This window comes from Lepus europaeus, chromosome 12 (genome assembly GCF_033115175.1).
Source record: "Lepus europaeus isolate LE1 chromosome 12, mLepTim1.pri, whole genome shotgun sequence".
NCBI classification, from domain to species: domain Eukaryota; kingdom Metazoa; phylum Chordata; class Mammalia; order Lagomorpha; family Leporidae; genus Lepus; species Lepus europaeus.
This window is the reverse complement of record NC_084838.1, coordinates 62,407,023-62,423,189: the sequence shown is the minus strand read 5'-3', so window position 1 is coordinate 62,423,189 and position 16,167 is coordinate 62,407,023. Positions and strand designations below refer to the sequence as shown.

Here is a 16,167-nt window from a genome sequence, read left to right as displayed (position 1 = left end):
AAGACCTTTCTCTCTGTTTCTCTGTCTCTTCTCTCTGTGCAACTCCGACTTTCCCATAAATAAATAAATCTTTAAAATAAATTTAAAAAGTAACTCAGTAACATCCTCCTTTTAAAATTCCACTGCTGGCTCAGTACTCATACAATTTATCCTGAATATTTAGTTTGTTGCAGTGACACACTGTAACATTTGGTAAGACAATTAATTCTGGTTGGAATTTTCATTGAACTTTTGGTAAATCCATTTCATTCTTTTCATTGTGTAAACTTGTAAGGAAAGTTTTCTAAACTAACCCCAACCTCCACCCCCCGCTTTTTAGGAAGATAGGGTGTTGAGAATACTCTCAACTAAGCCATGAAGTTGAAACCCTGCTAGAGCTTGCAGGGTTGAGGAAATTACGGTGGCTCTTCTTGCCTGTGAAATACGGTAGTAGGGTTGGCCCTGGTTTGGTCCACCTGCCAGCGGAGTTTAAAGTTTCTGAGGCTCAGAGGAACACAATGACTTGGATCAAAAGCTTCGTTGGAAAGAAGGGCATTTCTGCGGCATCAAGGAAGCTGTAAACTCCTGCTAAACTATCTCTTCTTTTTTTTATGCCTCTACGCACGCCACCGACCTCCTCTGTCACTGAGCGGAGAGTTTATCTGCCAATCCAGGATATTTCGAAAGCTTGCAGACATATGGCTTGGAAAATGAAACGACCCAGGAGTGTGGCCACATCATTATTTTCTGTCGCGTAGTACCAGATGGGCAGGCAGTGACCGGCGCAGGGGTGTGAATGGACAGTTTTATAATGTGAAAATTTTTCCCCTTTAAGGCGAAAACAGTTTATTTCTCTTTTTAAAAAAAAAAAAAAAACAACTTGAATACTTGGCTTTCCCTCCCTCTCTGCAATATCAATTAACCCAACTTTGCAGTGGAGTGGCCAGAAAGGAAGACAATGAAGCGATCTGGACAATCTTAGTGTCACGGGAGTCGCAACGGTCAGGGAACCGCGACTGCCACCCGCCGCGTCCTGTGAAGGCTGGTTCCGCACTGGGGGTTATGGCGAGGACGGTGCCCTCGGTCCTCCGAGGATAGAGAGCCGGGCACCACCCCAGGGGGCTGCTGATCACGCTGCAGCCTTTGAGGCCGAGGCTGCCCCTCATCTGCTGCCTTGTATCACCATTATCCCCGTCCCCGCAAAGTCATGGAAGACTGCCCGCTGCCAGACCTCAGAGACATCGAGCTGAAGCTGGGGCGCAAAGTCCCCGAGAGCCTAGTGCGCTCGCTCCGCGGGGAGGAGCCGGTTCCCTGGGAAAGAGACGGGGACCCCTGCGGGGGGAGCTGCGCCGGCGGTGGCTGCAGTACCAGCAGCAGCAGCTGCAGCTTCCCTGTCTCCTTGTCGTCCTCCTCATCTTCCTCCCCAACCTCTGGCTCCCCAAGACGTGGCCACTCCAGCAGCGTGGAGAGGCTGGAGACCAAGCTTCACCACCTCAGGCAAGAGATGGTGAGTGCCAGGCGCCGGCCGCGGCGGGGAGAGGGTCGGGGCCGAAAGAGGGGCCGAATCCAAGGATGGGGCGGAAACGCGGTGGAGGAGCGCGCTGGGGGCGCGCGTCTAGAAGCTGCTGCAGCCAGGCTTGTTTACCACGGACTTTGCTCGGTCATGGTTTGCTACAGAGTCTGCTTTGCTCTGTGTACTTTCCGATAGCGCCGGCTCACTGCACCCTGCCCAGGCTGTGCCCGCCCGCAGCCTTTCCGGCACCCGGCTGCTGAGGGTCTGCAGTTACTGCACACATCTGGGGCCTGCTTTGCGCCGTTCACACTTTACACGGGTTCGAAAGGTGACTCAATCCAATGCGCTTACTGCAGACGGACTTCCTGGTTTGCCGAGAGGTGGCGCGCCGGGGTCCTTGCGGTTTTCCTTCTTTGCTGGGTCTTCCAACAGGACTGCTCCGCCTCCCGTGCCCCGCCCCACCGCCCTCCTAAATGCACCAGCTGCAGCTGTTTTAAGGCCACTATGGAAGAACCACAGCTGGTTCTGAAAACAATGGCCCACTCGTCCTGAAACTGCTGTGGATAGCTTGCTTTACTGTTTTGATCCATGAAACAGGTGATCCCCAGGCCTAGGGATTAGTTAATTAACCGCCTCCTACCCTTGTCCCTCAGTTTAAAATAATCAGTTGTTGTCTCTGTTGTTTGCAAATGTTAGCCTAAGCATAGGACAACGGGACTAGTACAGGGTTTCACAATACTAGTTATTCTGGATCTATTGAGGCTGAGACATCTTTACTTGGCATAAGTTCTTGGGCAAGTCATTTGCACCTGTACACCTATTTATTTTTACATGGATGAGCTGATTGGAGGATATTATGCTTCCCCTACATCCTTTGAAGAAAGTGATCACAAAGCAACAACATAGGCTACCAGCTTGGAGAGGAGGAAGGCAGGAACAGTGGGCCTCTATCACCAGCAGGATGGTGAGATTTTCCTACAAAAATGACCCGGTCCACTGGGGATTTGCATCGAAAAGAAGTTGCCCTAGCTCCTCTCTTTCTGCAGTTGGAAGACTGCAGGGAATAAATTCCAAGAATAAAATAATCTTGGCAAATATATTTGTGTAGAAATCTGGTCTTCAGAGGTCATGTCCTATGTTTAGAACCCTGGGATGTCACTCTAAAAACCTCTTCCAAGATGATGAAGGCTTCTGCCAAAGGCCTTTAATATTTGTGTCTCAAGTATTTCTTTTTTTGCCACTTGGAATGTTCCAAATGTTAAATGTCAGTATATGTATACATACACAAGCACACATAAATATATATAATCACACATAAGGATGCTTCAAAAATATTTGTGGAAAGTGAAATTAAAAGGTAATGCATATTTCCATGAATTTTTGAGCTCCTTTTTATGTATATATACCTGTACCCATATGTATGAATGTATTCATGCTCCATGTGTACAGCGAATGATTCAATTACTGTATTCGTATTTCACTATCTAAATACACACACTTATAGGTTTATACATATTAGTCATTTGACAATTATTTATTAAGCATTTACTATATCCTGGTAATTAAATAGGCACTAAAATACAAAATGAAGGAGTCAAGAAGCCTGCCTATTAAGGGCTCTCAGATCTCATTTGCCCTTTATTTTTTGTGGTATATCAACGTGTGTTCAAGAACTACAGGGTAAAGAAAAATCCTGGTTATTTTCTTTCTTTCTTTTTTTTTTTTTTAACAGGCAGAGTGGATAGTGAGAGAGAGAGACAGAGAGAAAGGTCTTCCTTTTTGCCGTTGGTTCACCCTCCAATGGCCGCTGCGGCCGGCGCATCTCGCTGATCCTATGGCAGGAGCCAGGTGCTTCTCCTGGTCTCCCATGCGGGTGCGGGGCCCAAGGACCTGGGCCATCCTCCACTGCCTTCCCGGGCCATAGCAGAGAGCTGGCCTGGAAGAGGGGCAACCGGGATAGAATCCGGCGCCCCAACCGGGACTAGAACCCGGTGTGCCGGTGCCGCAAGGTGGAGGATTAGCCTGTTAAGCCACAGCGCCAGCCTGGTTATTTTCGAATAAGGATATCTTCTAGACATCTGTGTTTCTTAATGAACGTTCCATTGATTTGTTAGCAATTTGTTTTCCTGAACCAGATCTTGCTGTGCATATTGATCACAGAATATTCATTGCCAAAAGCAAACAGAAACATAAACAGCAGCAGCCAACAGCCGATCGCTAAACTTATTATTCCTTATATTTTCTATGTTAAGATCAACATCTATGGATTTAGAAGGATTGATGCCAGAATAGATGTTTTTGTGTTTAATTTTGTATTCTACTAAAGGTCTCAATCAAGCAAATACCAACCTTGACAGTGGGGGAGTAGAGGGAGGGGTTTATAATAGGTATCTTCTCTTGCCAAGGAGCTCATCTCTCCCTCAATTTATATGACTCTTATAAGTGTTAGCAGGCATTTTAATGTATAGGTGACAGTGTAATGAGATAAACATTACACAGGTGCAATTTTGCAGTTCTTCCTATCTCCTCCTGGCCCATGTAGCAGTTAGGGGATTAAAACTAATGTGTGACCTATGGTTTCTATGTCGTTTCTGTCCCTTACGACACTCCTTGATGTTATGCTCATCCCACATCTCGTGCTTGTTGTTTTGAGTTGCTGTTCACAGACTAGTCCTCTGGATGCTCTGCCATTGTCACACTTCGGCCTGCCCTCAGAACTCCTTCCTAAGTGCCTTAGCCATACATAAGCCTTCCTAAAGACCTCCAAGAATTAAGCTTCTTCCCCTCCTCTGCCTCCTCCTTCTCTTCTCTCTCAAAACCTTTATTTATTTATTTATTTATTTATTTATTTATTTGAAATGCAGAGTTACAGGGGTGGGAACACAGAGAGTTCATCCATCTGCTGGTACATTCACCAAATGGCTTTAACAGCTGGGGCTAGGACAGGCTGAAGGCAGAAGCCCAGACTTCTATCTGGGTCTCCCACGTGAGTGCAAGTTCCCAAGCACTTGGTTCATTATCTTCTGCTTTCCCAGGTGCATTAGCAATGAGCTGGAAGTGGAGCAGTGGAGACTCGAACTGGCACCCATATGTGATGCTGGCTTTGGCAGCTGAACCCACTGCAATGCCAACCCCATCACTCTTCCTTTACAGTGGATGTGTGTCCATTGACAGAGTACAGCATAGTTTCCCAGCAAAGTGCTCTCAACACTTAAGGTTCTTTACACACAGGGTTTCATCATTGTTCTCTTCATTTCTTTTCATGCTTTCATGGGTAATTTCCTTCATTATTATCTGAAAATGTTCTTGTTACTGCTCTCTCAGATTTGTGAGATGAGTTATAAAGCAGGTGAGTTACAAAGGAGATGGCTAAAAAAGGAGAAAGAAGTTGATTCTGTGGCCAGGTTCTTAATGCTAAAGGTCTTAAAACAATATAAAAATACCGCAGGTAACAAAGAGTATAGGAGGGAAAACATTGGAAAACAATTTTCAAGGACACATTTGATACAATAGTCCAATCCAAGGTAGACATCAAGACGTTTTGAGAAGGGGACAAATGTTCCAAATACAAAGAGCTTTCACTTTGAATTAGAGATGAGGAAATTTGACAATAAAATGAGCAAATGCAGAGATATACACCAGGAATTTATAATAAAATTGGAAACAAGGGTCAAGTCTCCCATGTAAAGTCTGCCTAATAATATTTGTTCACTACTGTTTGGTTCACAGGGTATTTTAACATCTGTTGTATTTGAGCCTAAGGTCAGAATGAGGAAGAGGAGGTGTTCTCATCCAAGTTTTTAATGTGATTATTGTGGCTTAGAGATGATTTGGAAAGTAGACCTAAGATCACATAGCTAATTAGTGAACAGAATCATAACTTGAACTCATAGCATACATTGTTATTTCTCCACAACAGTCTAAATTCCAGGAATTTTTCTTCATCTACAGTGATCCAGAAAAACAATGTGGTAAGGGTTGCTTAATATATGCAGTCATTAAATAATCAACATGTGCCACAAGAACATGAGAATATATAACAAAAAGACTGCTTTAAAAATGTCAGTCTGTGGGCGCTGGCATTTTGGTGCAATGGGCTAAGTGTTGGCTTGCAAGAGTGGCATCCCATACAACAGTGTCCCCTAGTTGAGTCCCAGCTTCTCCAATCCAACTCCCAGTGCTCCTGGGAAGGCTGCAGAAGATGGCCCAATTACTTGTAATTCCCCAAATTTCCAACAAATATAAATAACCTGTCAAAATCTGTGCCTAAATATTTATTACTAAATTTTATGCTCCGCATTTGTCATATAAGATATTTAAAAGGTTTTAGTGCTATTTCATTGTCATAGTTTGAGAATGAAACATTATTTTCATTATTTTACTCTGCAAGAATTTTTAAGTGCATAAGATTGTCAAAGCTATCACTAAATAATAGAAAATGGAAATGAGAAGGGATCTAATGGAGCCTCCCATATTTGCCTTTCTAGTAATTACTGTTCAAAAAATATAGTTTAAAATATCTATTGATGCCACATGTTGGAATTTAGGCAATTATGTCTGATGTGAAGATGATTTATCAATATTAAATGAATGTAATGCCATTATAAAAATTGACTTGAAAATATTATGTCCTTATTTCCATATTTTTGGGAATAGTTTGCATAGCAGCTAAATAACAGAGAAGCATAACATTATGAAGGTAGTTACTTATCGCTCCCTTCCTACTGAGGCACTAAAATGCCCTGCCTGTTTCCCCAACATCTGCTTTAATAAAGTTTTCTAAGTAATACCCAGGACTAGACACAAAGATGTACACGGACCAATACAAACATAGTAGAACATCAATCAAAAATGTCAAAATTCTTAAAATTCTTGAGGATGGTAGATTTATACTTGATTTTTGTTGTTGTTCATATTTTCTCTAACTGGTCTATTCCACATCTACCTCCTCCTCTTTTTAAAAAATGGTTTCCTTGCTTTGTAATGAAAAGAAAAACAATATTTTAAATTCACATAAAAGAGAAAATTTCATTAATTGAACTTCACAATTGCTTTAGACATGCTTCAAAGGAGGCTTGGCAATTTCCATCACCTAGATACCCTTAGGTGTATGGCTGAGAAGCTAGAATGGGGGAGGCATCTAATTTGATGAGCTCACAAAACAGTTGAAAAGATAATGTGGGAATGTAATTTGGTCAGAGAAAGATTACAAACCAACATGTCAGCAGGTACCAGATGCCACAGCAGAGATCAGGCATGAGATTGAGATGAGCAGATAGAGCTCAGGGGATTTCTCAAAGGAAATCTGTCTTGTACAAGAAATTAAAAGTGCTGGTAGCTATGCAAATTAAGAGTTTACTATTAAGGATAAAGACATCAAGACTTCAAATGTAGACATATACATACACATATATACTATTTTACTTGAAAACAGAGATATTAATATCACAGAATGAAGGATTCATGACAGTAATCCTGACATTTGGAAAGTAGAGTGCATTGTCATTTACATGGTATGATTCAGTGAACCAATAATATGATACCCACAAAAGTGCTATACTTTCTTTATATATTAACTTACACGGGGGGCCAGCGCTGTGTCCCACCGGTTAACACCCTGGTCTGAAGCACCAGCATCCCATATGGGTGCCGGTTCTAGTCTCAGCTGTTCCTCTTCCAGTCCAGCTCTGTGCTATGGCTTGGGAAAGCAGTGGAGGGTGGCTCAAGTCCTTGGGCCGCTGCACCCACATGGGAGACCAGGAGGAAGCATCTGGCTCCTAGCTTTGGATAGGCGCAGCTCCTGCCGTTGCAGCCATCTGGGGAGTGAACCAGTGGATGGAAGACTCTCTCTCTGCCTCTCCGCTCTCTGTGTAACACTTTCGAATAAATAAATAAATCTTAAAAAAAAAAAAAAACTTACACGAATAAGAGAAAGCATAATGGGGCCTGCACTGTGGTGTAGCTGGTAAAGCTGCTGCCTGCAGTGCTGGAATCCCATATGGACTCAGGTTTGAGACGCATCTGCTCCACTTTCGATCCAGCTCTCTGCTATGTCCTAGGAAAGCGGTAGAAGATGAGCCAAGTGCTTGGGCCCCTGCACATACCTATGAGACCTGGAAGATGCTCCAAGCTCCTGGCTTCAGATCAGCTCAGCTCTGGCCATTGTGGCCATTTGGGGAGTGAACCAGCAGATGGAAGACCTCTCTCTCTCTCTCTCTCTCTCTCTCCCCCTCCCTCTGCCTCTTTGTATCTCTGCCTTTCAAATAAATAAATAAATCTTAAAAAAAAAAAAAGAAAAAAAGAAAGCATGACATTTGTCTTTCTGGATTTGGCCTATTTCACTCAGCATAATGATCTCCAGTTGCATCCATTTTGGTTGTTGCAAATGTCAGGATTTCATTTATATGACTAAGTAATATTCCATTGTGTGTATATACCACATGATCAGTTGATGAACATATATGTTTATTCCGTACCTTTGGTATTGTGAATTGAGTTGCTATAAGCATGGAAATGTAGTTATCTCTTTCATTGGCTGTTTTCATTTCCTTTAGATATATTTTCTAAGAGTGGGATAGCTGGGTCATTCGGTAGATCTATTTTTAGTTTTCTGAGAAATTTTCATGCTATTTTCCATAATGGCTGTACCAACTTGTATTCCTACCAGTGGTGTATTAGGATACCTTTTCTGCACAACCTCACCAGCATTTGTTATATTATTATTGTTGTTATTGAGTTTTGGATAGTATACATTCTACCTGGAGATAGGGGATACATCATTATAGTTTGTATTTGAATTTCCCTGAAGGCTAGTGATACTGAGTCTTTTTTTCATGTGTCTGTTGGCTATTTGTATATCTTCCTTTGAAAAAAAAAACTGTTTATATTTTTGTACATTTCTTAAATGGGTTGTTTTATTGTAGTTTCTTGAACTCTTTGTATGTTCCTGATATTAATCTTTTTTTCAGATGCATAGTTTGTAAATATTTTCTCCTATTCTGTTTGTTGCCTCTTTATTTTGTTAATTGTTCCCTTTGTTGTGAATAAGCATCTTACTTGATGTAATCTCATTTTGTAGTTTCTCTTTGATTGTCTGAGCTTCTGGGTTTTTATCTAAGAAGGCTTTGCCTGGGCCGGCCCTGTAGCTTAGCAGGTAAAGCGTCCGCTCATCCCATATGGGCACTGATTCAAGTCCTAGCTGCTCCATGTCCGATCCAGCTGTTTGCTGTAGCCTGGGAAAACAGTAGAAGATGGCCCAAGTCCTTGGGCCTCTGCACCTGCGTGGGTGACCTGGACCTGGAAGAAGCTTTGTCTCCTGGCTTCAGATCAGCACACTTCCAGCCATTGCAGCCAATTGGGGAGGGAACCAGCAGAGGGAAGACCTCTCTCTTTCTCTCTCTCTCTCTCTCTCTCTCTCTGCCTCTCCTCTCCCTGAGTAACTCTGACTTTGGAATTAAGAAGGAGAAGGAGAGGGAGGGGGAGGGGAGGTGGAGGGGGAGGGGGAGGGGGAGGGGGGAGGAGGAGGAGGAGGAGGAGGAGGAGGAGGAGGAGGAGAAGGAGAAGGAGAAGGAGAAGGAGAAGGAGAAGGAGAAGGAGAAGGAGAAAGAGTCTTTACCTAGGCCAATGTTTGCAGCATTTTCCCTATTTTTTCCACCTGTTATTTGATCCTTTCAGGTCTTCAGTTTAGATCTTTGATCCATCATAAGTTGATTTTTGTATAGGACATGAGGTAGAAATCTTGTTTCAAACGTTTGCATTTGGAAATTCAGTTTCCCCAATATTGTTTGTTGAAGAGACTGTCCGTTCTCCAGGGAGTGATTTTAACTTGTTTGCCAAAGATTAATTGGTTGTAAATGTGTGGATTAACTTGTGGGATTTTTACTCTTTTCCATTGGTCTACATGTCTGTTTTTTGTGCCAGTACCAGGCTGTTTTCATTTTAACAACCGTGTAGCATTTCTTGAAATCAGGTATCATCATGCCTCCAGCTGTGTTTTTATTGTTTAAGAATGCATTGGCTATTTGGGGGTATTTTATGTCTCCATATTAATTTTATGATTTTTTTCTAATTCTATGAAGAATTTCCTTAGAATTTTGATTGAAATCACATCTGTAAATTACTTTGGGTAGTATGGGCATCTTGATGATATTAATTCTTCCAATCCATGAATATAGAAGATTTTTCCATTTTTATGTCTTCGTTTCTTTTGTTGTTGTTTTTAAATTTTTATTGCAAAGATTTTTCACATCCTTTGTTAAATTTATCCCAAGGTATTTAATTTTTTTGAACTCACTGTGACTGGGACTGCTCTTATAAGTTCTTTCTCAGCCTGGTCATTGTTGGGTTATAAAAACGCTATTGATATTGTGCATTGAATTTATATCCTGCAACTTTGCTGAATTCTCTTATGAGTCTCTTGTGGAATTTTGGTTCCCCAATTTAAAGGATCATTTCATCTGCTTTCAGGAATAATTTGATTTCCTCATTTCCAATTTGTATTCTTTTGATTTATTTTTCTTTCCTAATGGCTGTGGCTTAAACTTCCAAAACTATGTTGAATAATAGTGATGAGAGTGGGCATCTTTGTCTGGTTCTGGTACTTTCTGGAAATGGTAACAACTTTTATTTTTTCAATACAATGTTGGCAGTGAGCTTATCATATATTGCCTTTCTACTATATTGAGGCACCTTCCATCTACACCCATTTATTCAGATTTTTATCAGGGACGAGTGTTGCATTTTACAAAATGTTTTCTCTACATCTACTGAGAAAATGATTTGAGTTTTGTCCATTTAATTAATGTGACATCTCACTCTTTGATTTGCATATGCTGAAGCACCCTGCATACCAAGGAGAAATCCCACTTGATCTAAGTGGGTGATCTTTTTGATATGCTGTTAGATGTGATTTGCTAGTATATTATTGAGGATTTTTCCATCTATGTTCATCACGGATATTGGTTTGCAGTTCTTTTTATGGTTTTATCTATGGTTTTGGAATTAAGAAAATGCTGGCCTCATAGAATGAGTTTGGAAGGGTTCCCTCCTTTTTAATTGCTCTTGAATAGTTTAAGAAGAATTGGGAATAGTTCTTTTGGTAGAATTCAGCACTGATGACATCAGGTCCTGAGCTTTTTGTTGTTGGGAGGGTCTTTATTACTGATTTAATCTCAGTCTTGGCTATTTGTCTATTCAGATTTCTTAGAAGACTTAAATCTATCTATCTATCTATCTATTTATTTATTTTGAAAATCAAAGATACAGAGAGAGATGAGGGGAGAGAGAGAGAAAGAGGGAGAGAGAGAGAGAGAGATCGATCATCCATCTGTTGGTTCACTTCCCAGATGGCTTCCAGGGCTGTGTTGTACCAAACCAAAGACAATAGCCAGGAGCTTCATCTGGGTCTTTCATGTGGATGGCAAGGGCCCAAACACTTGAGCCAACTTCTGTTGCTTTTCCCAGGCCATTAGCTGAAAGCTGGACCATGTGGAGCAGCTGGGACAGAAACTTGCACCCATATTGGATGCCAATGTCGCATGTGGCAGCTTTACTTGCTGCACCACAATGCTGGTCCCTCAGATTTTCTATATATTTATGCCTTAATTTTGGTAAATCATAAATGTCCAGAAACATGTCCATTTCTTCTATATTTTTATTTGTTGGTATATAGCTGTTTATAATAATTCCTAATGATTCTTTGTATTTCCGTGCTATTAGTTGTAACACTTGCTATTCTGCTGTTGTGGGATGGAATGTTCTGTGGATATCAATTAGTTCTATATTGTACATTAGCACTGTTGTTTCTCTGTTGATATTTGTATGGCTGATCTATCAACTGATTTCCATTCTCTAGAAATGACAACTACAAATGATATTTTATGTCTCTTTCTAGAAATTTACTGAACATATACATGGATGCTTAGTTTCTCTATAGCTTTAGCTATCATTATAGCAATCTATCTTTGAATGTTTGTGTGTGTGTATAGTTTTAAATTTGAAACTCCTAGGAGTTCATGTTGCAGCTTTTTTTCTAGGTTCAGCATATATTCTGCTTTTCCTTTTATATATATACATATATATATATATACACTACACACATGTACTTCTCTTTGATGTACAATTTTTAGTGCTGTGACTTCAGATACCTTATTGGCAAAAGACAAAATTCACAGGTAGTCACTCTGTTGTACAGAATACAAAAATATTGCAGTTGGAGAAGCAAAGAAACAGAGTTAACCATCCCCACAAACAGAAAAGAACATCATACAACTACTGGTGGGAAGATATATGAAAGGTCTTCTCCACCAGTTCTCCACTAGTCTTTCTTGTAAAATGCAGTGCTCTGCAAGGACAAGGATGGAAACAGACACTCCACTGCACTGCTTCTGGAAGTGATACTGAAAGGTACTCATAAAGGGAAACTTAATGCTTTATTTTTTGAAAGAAAAAGAAAAGAGATACCCTTTAACCTAGAAATGCTGATGCAAATAACACTACAGAAATTTATTCTAAAGAAAGAATGAATTTGTACAAAAATGTAGTTCATGTGTATATATTTTATTTCAATCATATATCATTGAAATAAAAGTTGGAATTATCTAAATTACCAGTATGACGTGTAAGTTGTTTATGTGCACATGATAGAAATTGTTAAGCCTATTAAAATTATGTAAAAAGTATTTATGGACCAGAGAAAATTTTTGTGGTTGTATACATGTGCAGAACAAACCAATGTAATAAAATACAGTGTTAACAGTGGAATCAGTGCATAGTGGAGTTGTGAGCAACATGTTTTTCTCTTGTGGGCTTTTTAAAATTTCTTCTGCACTATGTATATATTATGTTTTGCTAAGAAAAATTATAGGTAGATAAATATAATTTATATATTTTTAAATCAAAGGGTATGGGTTTTGGAATAAGGCATAGCTAAATTTAAGGAGTCATACTTCTGCCTTTTACTAGCTATGAATAATTAAACATATAATTTAAGTAATAAGATTATCTATGCAAAATAGCTGAGATCCTCCCCGCTAGATAGTAAGCACTCATTAACCATTTGTGTTTTGCTCTTTCCATTTGATTCATGGTTTAACCCTTTGATTCTTATCAAAAAGAGGAGACTAGAATGTTTCCCACCATTCATCTTTCTCTTTCTTCTTTTTATGCTATTTCAGAGGAGAAGGTATTGTGTAAATATATAAAATAATGTGTTTGCCTGCACATACTATATCTGAGTTGTTAAATTTGGTATTGATCATCTCCACACAGAAACATCACTTAGAATGATTATTGCCCTAGTAAAATCAGCTACATAAATTCCAGAACATGCATTCCACAGAGTAAGACAAATTAATAACTAATTGACCCCTTGGGATTTTCGTCATAGTGACCAATGCAAACCATGCACAGGTCCATCGTAAGACTATTCTCAGAAATATGGATAAAGCTTCCTGTGGTCTCCTCGTAGGAGCTGGTGAGAGCCTTTTGCTTCTTACCATAACTATTTGATTAGAAAATACTAGAACACACAGATGTTCACATAGGTTTTCTAGAGAGAAAATTAGTTCTTTCTGAGAGTAGAAAGGGACTAGATAAATCTTTAAAAAAAAAAAAGAAAAGAAAAGAAAAGAAAAGGACTAGAACTAATTAAGATAAAAATACCTGAGTGTCTGTTTAGGATTACACAGTAACCATGAACACAAATCAAACCATACTCTAGTATGCTATCATTTTAGAATGTGATGGCAAAATTGTATTGCAAAGCCATAATGCACAAGGAAGCCTGAAATATGACTTTTTTATCACTTAGATCAGTGATTTTAGACACACTAGAAAACTTATGGGGTTATTGGTTGACTAACTAGTATGGTTTGACAAAAATCTTTCCACAGATTAGGAATTTTATTGCTTTAAAAATATTTATACATCTCTGGAGTAAAATTCCCAGACTGAAAATCTGACATTCTATATACATGATTTCATCTTTCACTTTCCTATTATGCCAAATATTGGGTTCTGTATTCCCAGTTGGTTTATAAAATTTCTAATCATGTTTTACTCCTGCATCTTGGGGGCAGAGGCTGTGACTAATGAGTGCTTGTACTTCCCTGACCAATAATTTGAGGACTATATATGCATAATGTGTGATTTAAGTACACTTTAATCCTACTTCCAGCTTTTGGCTATGGAGAATACTAAAGGCATTTCCATTTTTGGAGTGGAACAAAGACCCCAGTGCCTCCTTTGCCTCTGAGCAGCAGAGACCAGTCACCTGGAAAAAAGTGAAGAAGGGGGAGAGGGAGAGAAGGAGGGTGGGAGAGAGGGAGGGGGGAAAGAGAGAATGAAAGAAAGGAAGGAAGAAGATGGAGAGAGGAAGGAAGAAAGGAAAGAGGTGAAGAAGGAGGAAAAGAAGTAGAGAAGGAGAGGAGGGAAGGAAGGAAGGAGGGGGTGGAAGACAGAGAGACAAAGGAAACAACTATTCTGCCTGCTCTGAAATGATGCAGCAGAAGATTTTCTTCTTGATTGCAAGATCTCTTCTGTCTTCAGATATTGTCAATCTCAGTGACCATTCTTCTGTGGGGTATTGGCAGAGCACAGAATGAAAGGTAGTTGGTTTAATTCACCTGTAAGTGCACAAAGACTATATACAAAGGCTGTACACCATAGTTTGTGTCATGTTCTTTTCCTACTGTGGAAAGAAGTTTTATGGGTTTCCAACTGAAAAGAAAGAGCTTAAAAGAAAAACAATAATATTTGTAGTATTATTTGAACTATCTATATATGTGTATGTATGAATGTGCTATGATCTAAGTGATTTTAGCTGAAAACAATTTTATTTATATATAAGTATATTTTAATATATATGAAATAATATATTGTTTATATATTTATTGGCCGGCGCCACGGCTCAATAAGCTAATCCTCCGCCTGCAGCACCGGCACACCGGGTTCTTGTCCCGGTTGGGGCGCCGGATTCTGTCCCGGTTGCCCCTCTTCCAGGCCAGCCCTCTGCTATGGACCGGGAGTGAAGAGGAGGATAGCCCACGTCCTTGGACCCTGCACCTGCATGAGAGACCAGGAGAAGCATCTGGCTCCTGCCTTTGGATCAGCGCGGTGCGCCGGCCGCAGCTGGCCAGCCGCGGTGGCCATTGGAGGGTGAACCAACAGCAAAAGGAAGACCTTTCTCTCTGTCTCTCTCTCTCACTGTCCACTCTGCCTGTCAAAAAATAAATAAAAATACATTTAATATATTAATTATATACCATTATAATATATAAATATATAACTTAAATATTTATTATTATATATTTACATATAATAATATATCTTATATATGCATATATCCTGGGTAGCACGAATCATTAGGGCATTATACTGTGACTATCTTTAACTCAGCCCTCATTACAAAATCAAGAATTGATGAGTAGTCTGTGATTTAGGAATATTGTACCTGAAGCAGTCAGCACACTTGAAGTGAGCATCATCACCTCAATAGTACTCAGATGAGTAAGATGAGTGAAAAGAATGAGGAAGTATTGGTTTGTTGAATGTTCCTGAAACAGGTTAAAATTGGAAAGTTTTTCAATAAATTAACCTTTTTTATTTTGAAATAATTTTAGACTTTATATAAAAGTTGTAAAAATAGGAGAAAAAAATCACTCTATGTCCCTCATTTAGATTCCCTCAAATGCAAACATTTTACATTACAGTTCTAATTCTCTCCCTCTCTTCACTCTCTCTCTCTCTTTCTTTCTCTACACACATACACACACATACTTTCTTAAACATTATTCAACTTTCTTAAAAGTTGCAGACATAATGTCACTTTATCTCTAAATACTTCAGTGAGCATAAAAATCTGTTAAAGGGCATAAACTTTGTGCATCTTCCCTCCTGTGACATTATTGTAACATAAGTCATGTCATATTAATGATTCACATCACTGCTGTTGAGTTCATGTCTATCCAAAGAGCATTTTCCAGGGAGCAATGCACATCCATCAGATACCTACCTGTGGCCAGCACTCACATAGATGCTGCGAGTGGTTTGAACTGAAGCAGAGAAGGAACAATGAAAAGAACATTCCCTCAATTTCTTATGTTCCCACTGGCTTGAGGCAAGAAATTTCATTTCACAAAGTCATGCTTTCACTCAAAGCTTCTGATCCATATGCAAATGTGATATAGTAACAGGGAGGTTTTAGACCACATGTGATATTCAGTAAATACATTTTGAATGTTGAATATTAAAATTGTCTTGCAATATTTCAGCTGTGTGTGATCCATGATTCTTTTTTTTTTAAGATTTAGTTCATTTATTTGAAAGGCAGAGTTAAACACACACACACACACACACACAGGAGAGAGTGTAGACTTCCATCTGCCAGTTTACACCCCCAAATGGCCATAATGACCAAGACTGGGCCAAGCCAAAATCAGGAGCCAGGAGCTTCTTCCAAGTCTCCCACAAGTGCAAGGGATCCAAGTACTGGGCCATCCTCTACTGCTTTCCCAGGCACATTAGCAGGGAGCTGAATCAAAAGTGGAGCAGCTATAATTGAACCTATGCCAAATAGGATGCCGGCACTGCAGGTGGCAGCTTAACCCACTGCACCACAATGTTGGCCCTGAGCCAGAATTTTAAGGACAAATTTTGCTTGATGAGGGAAAAAGAGA

General features: G+C 40.0%; 1 protein-coding gene across 1 annotated transcript in view; it reads left to right on the top strand.

Annotated features, from left to right (window-relative positions):
- The first annotated feature begins 474 nt into the window (after positions 1-474).
- Positions 475-16,167, top strand: part of LURAP1L (leucine rich adaptor protein 1 like) — a 45,863-nt gene continuing 30,170 nt past the window's right edge. The window contains exon 1 of the mRNA XM_062207043.1: positions 475-1,486. Within this exon, the coding sequence (XP_062063027.1) occupies positions 1,187-1,486 (300 nt within the window). The 5' untranslated portion in view covers positions 475-1,186. The remainder of the gene's footprint in view (positions 1,487-16,167) is intronic.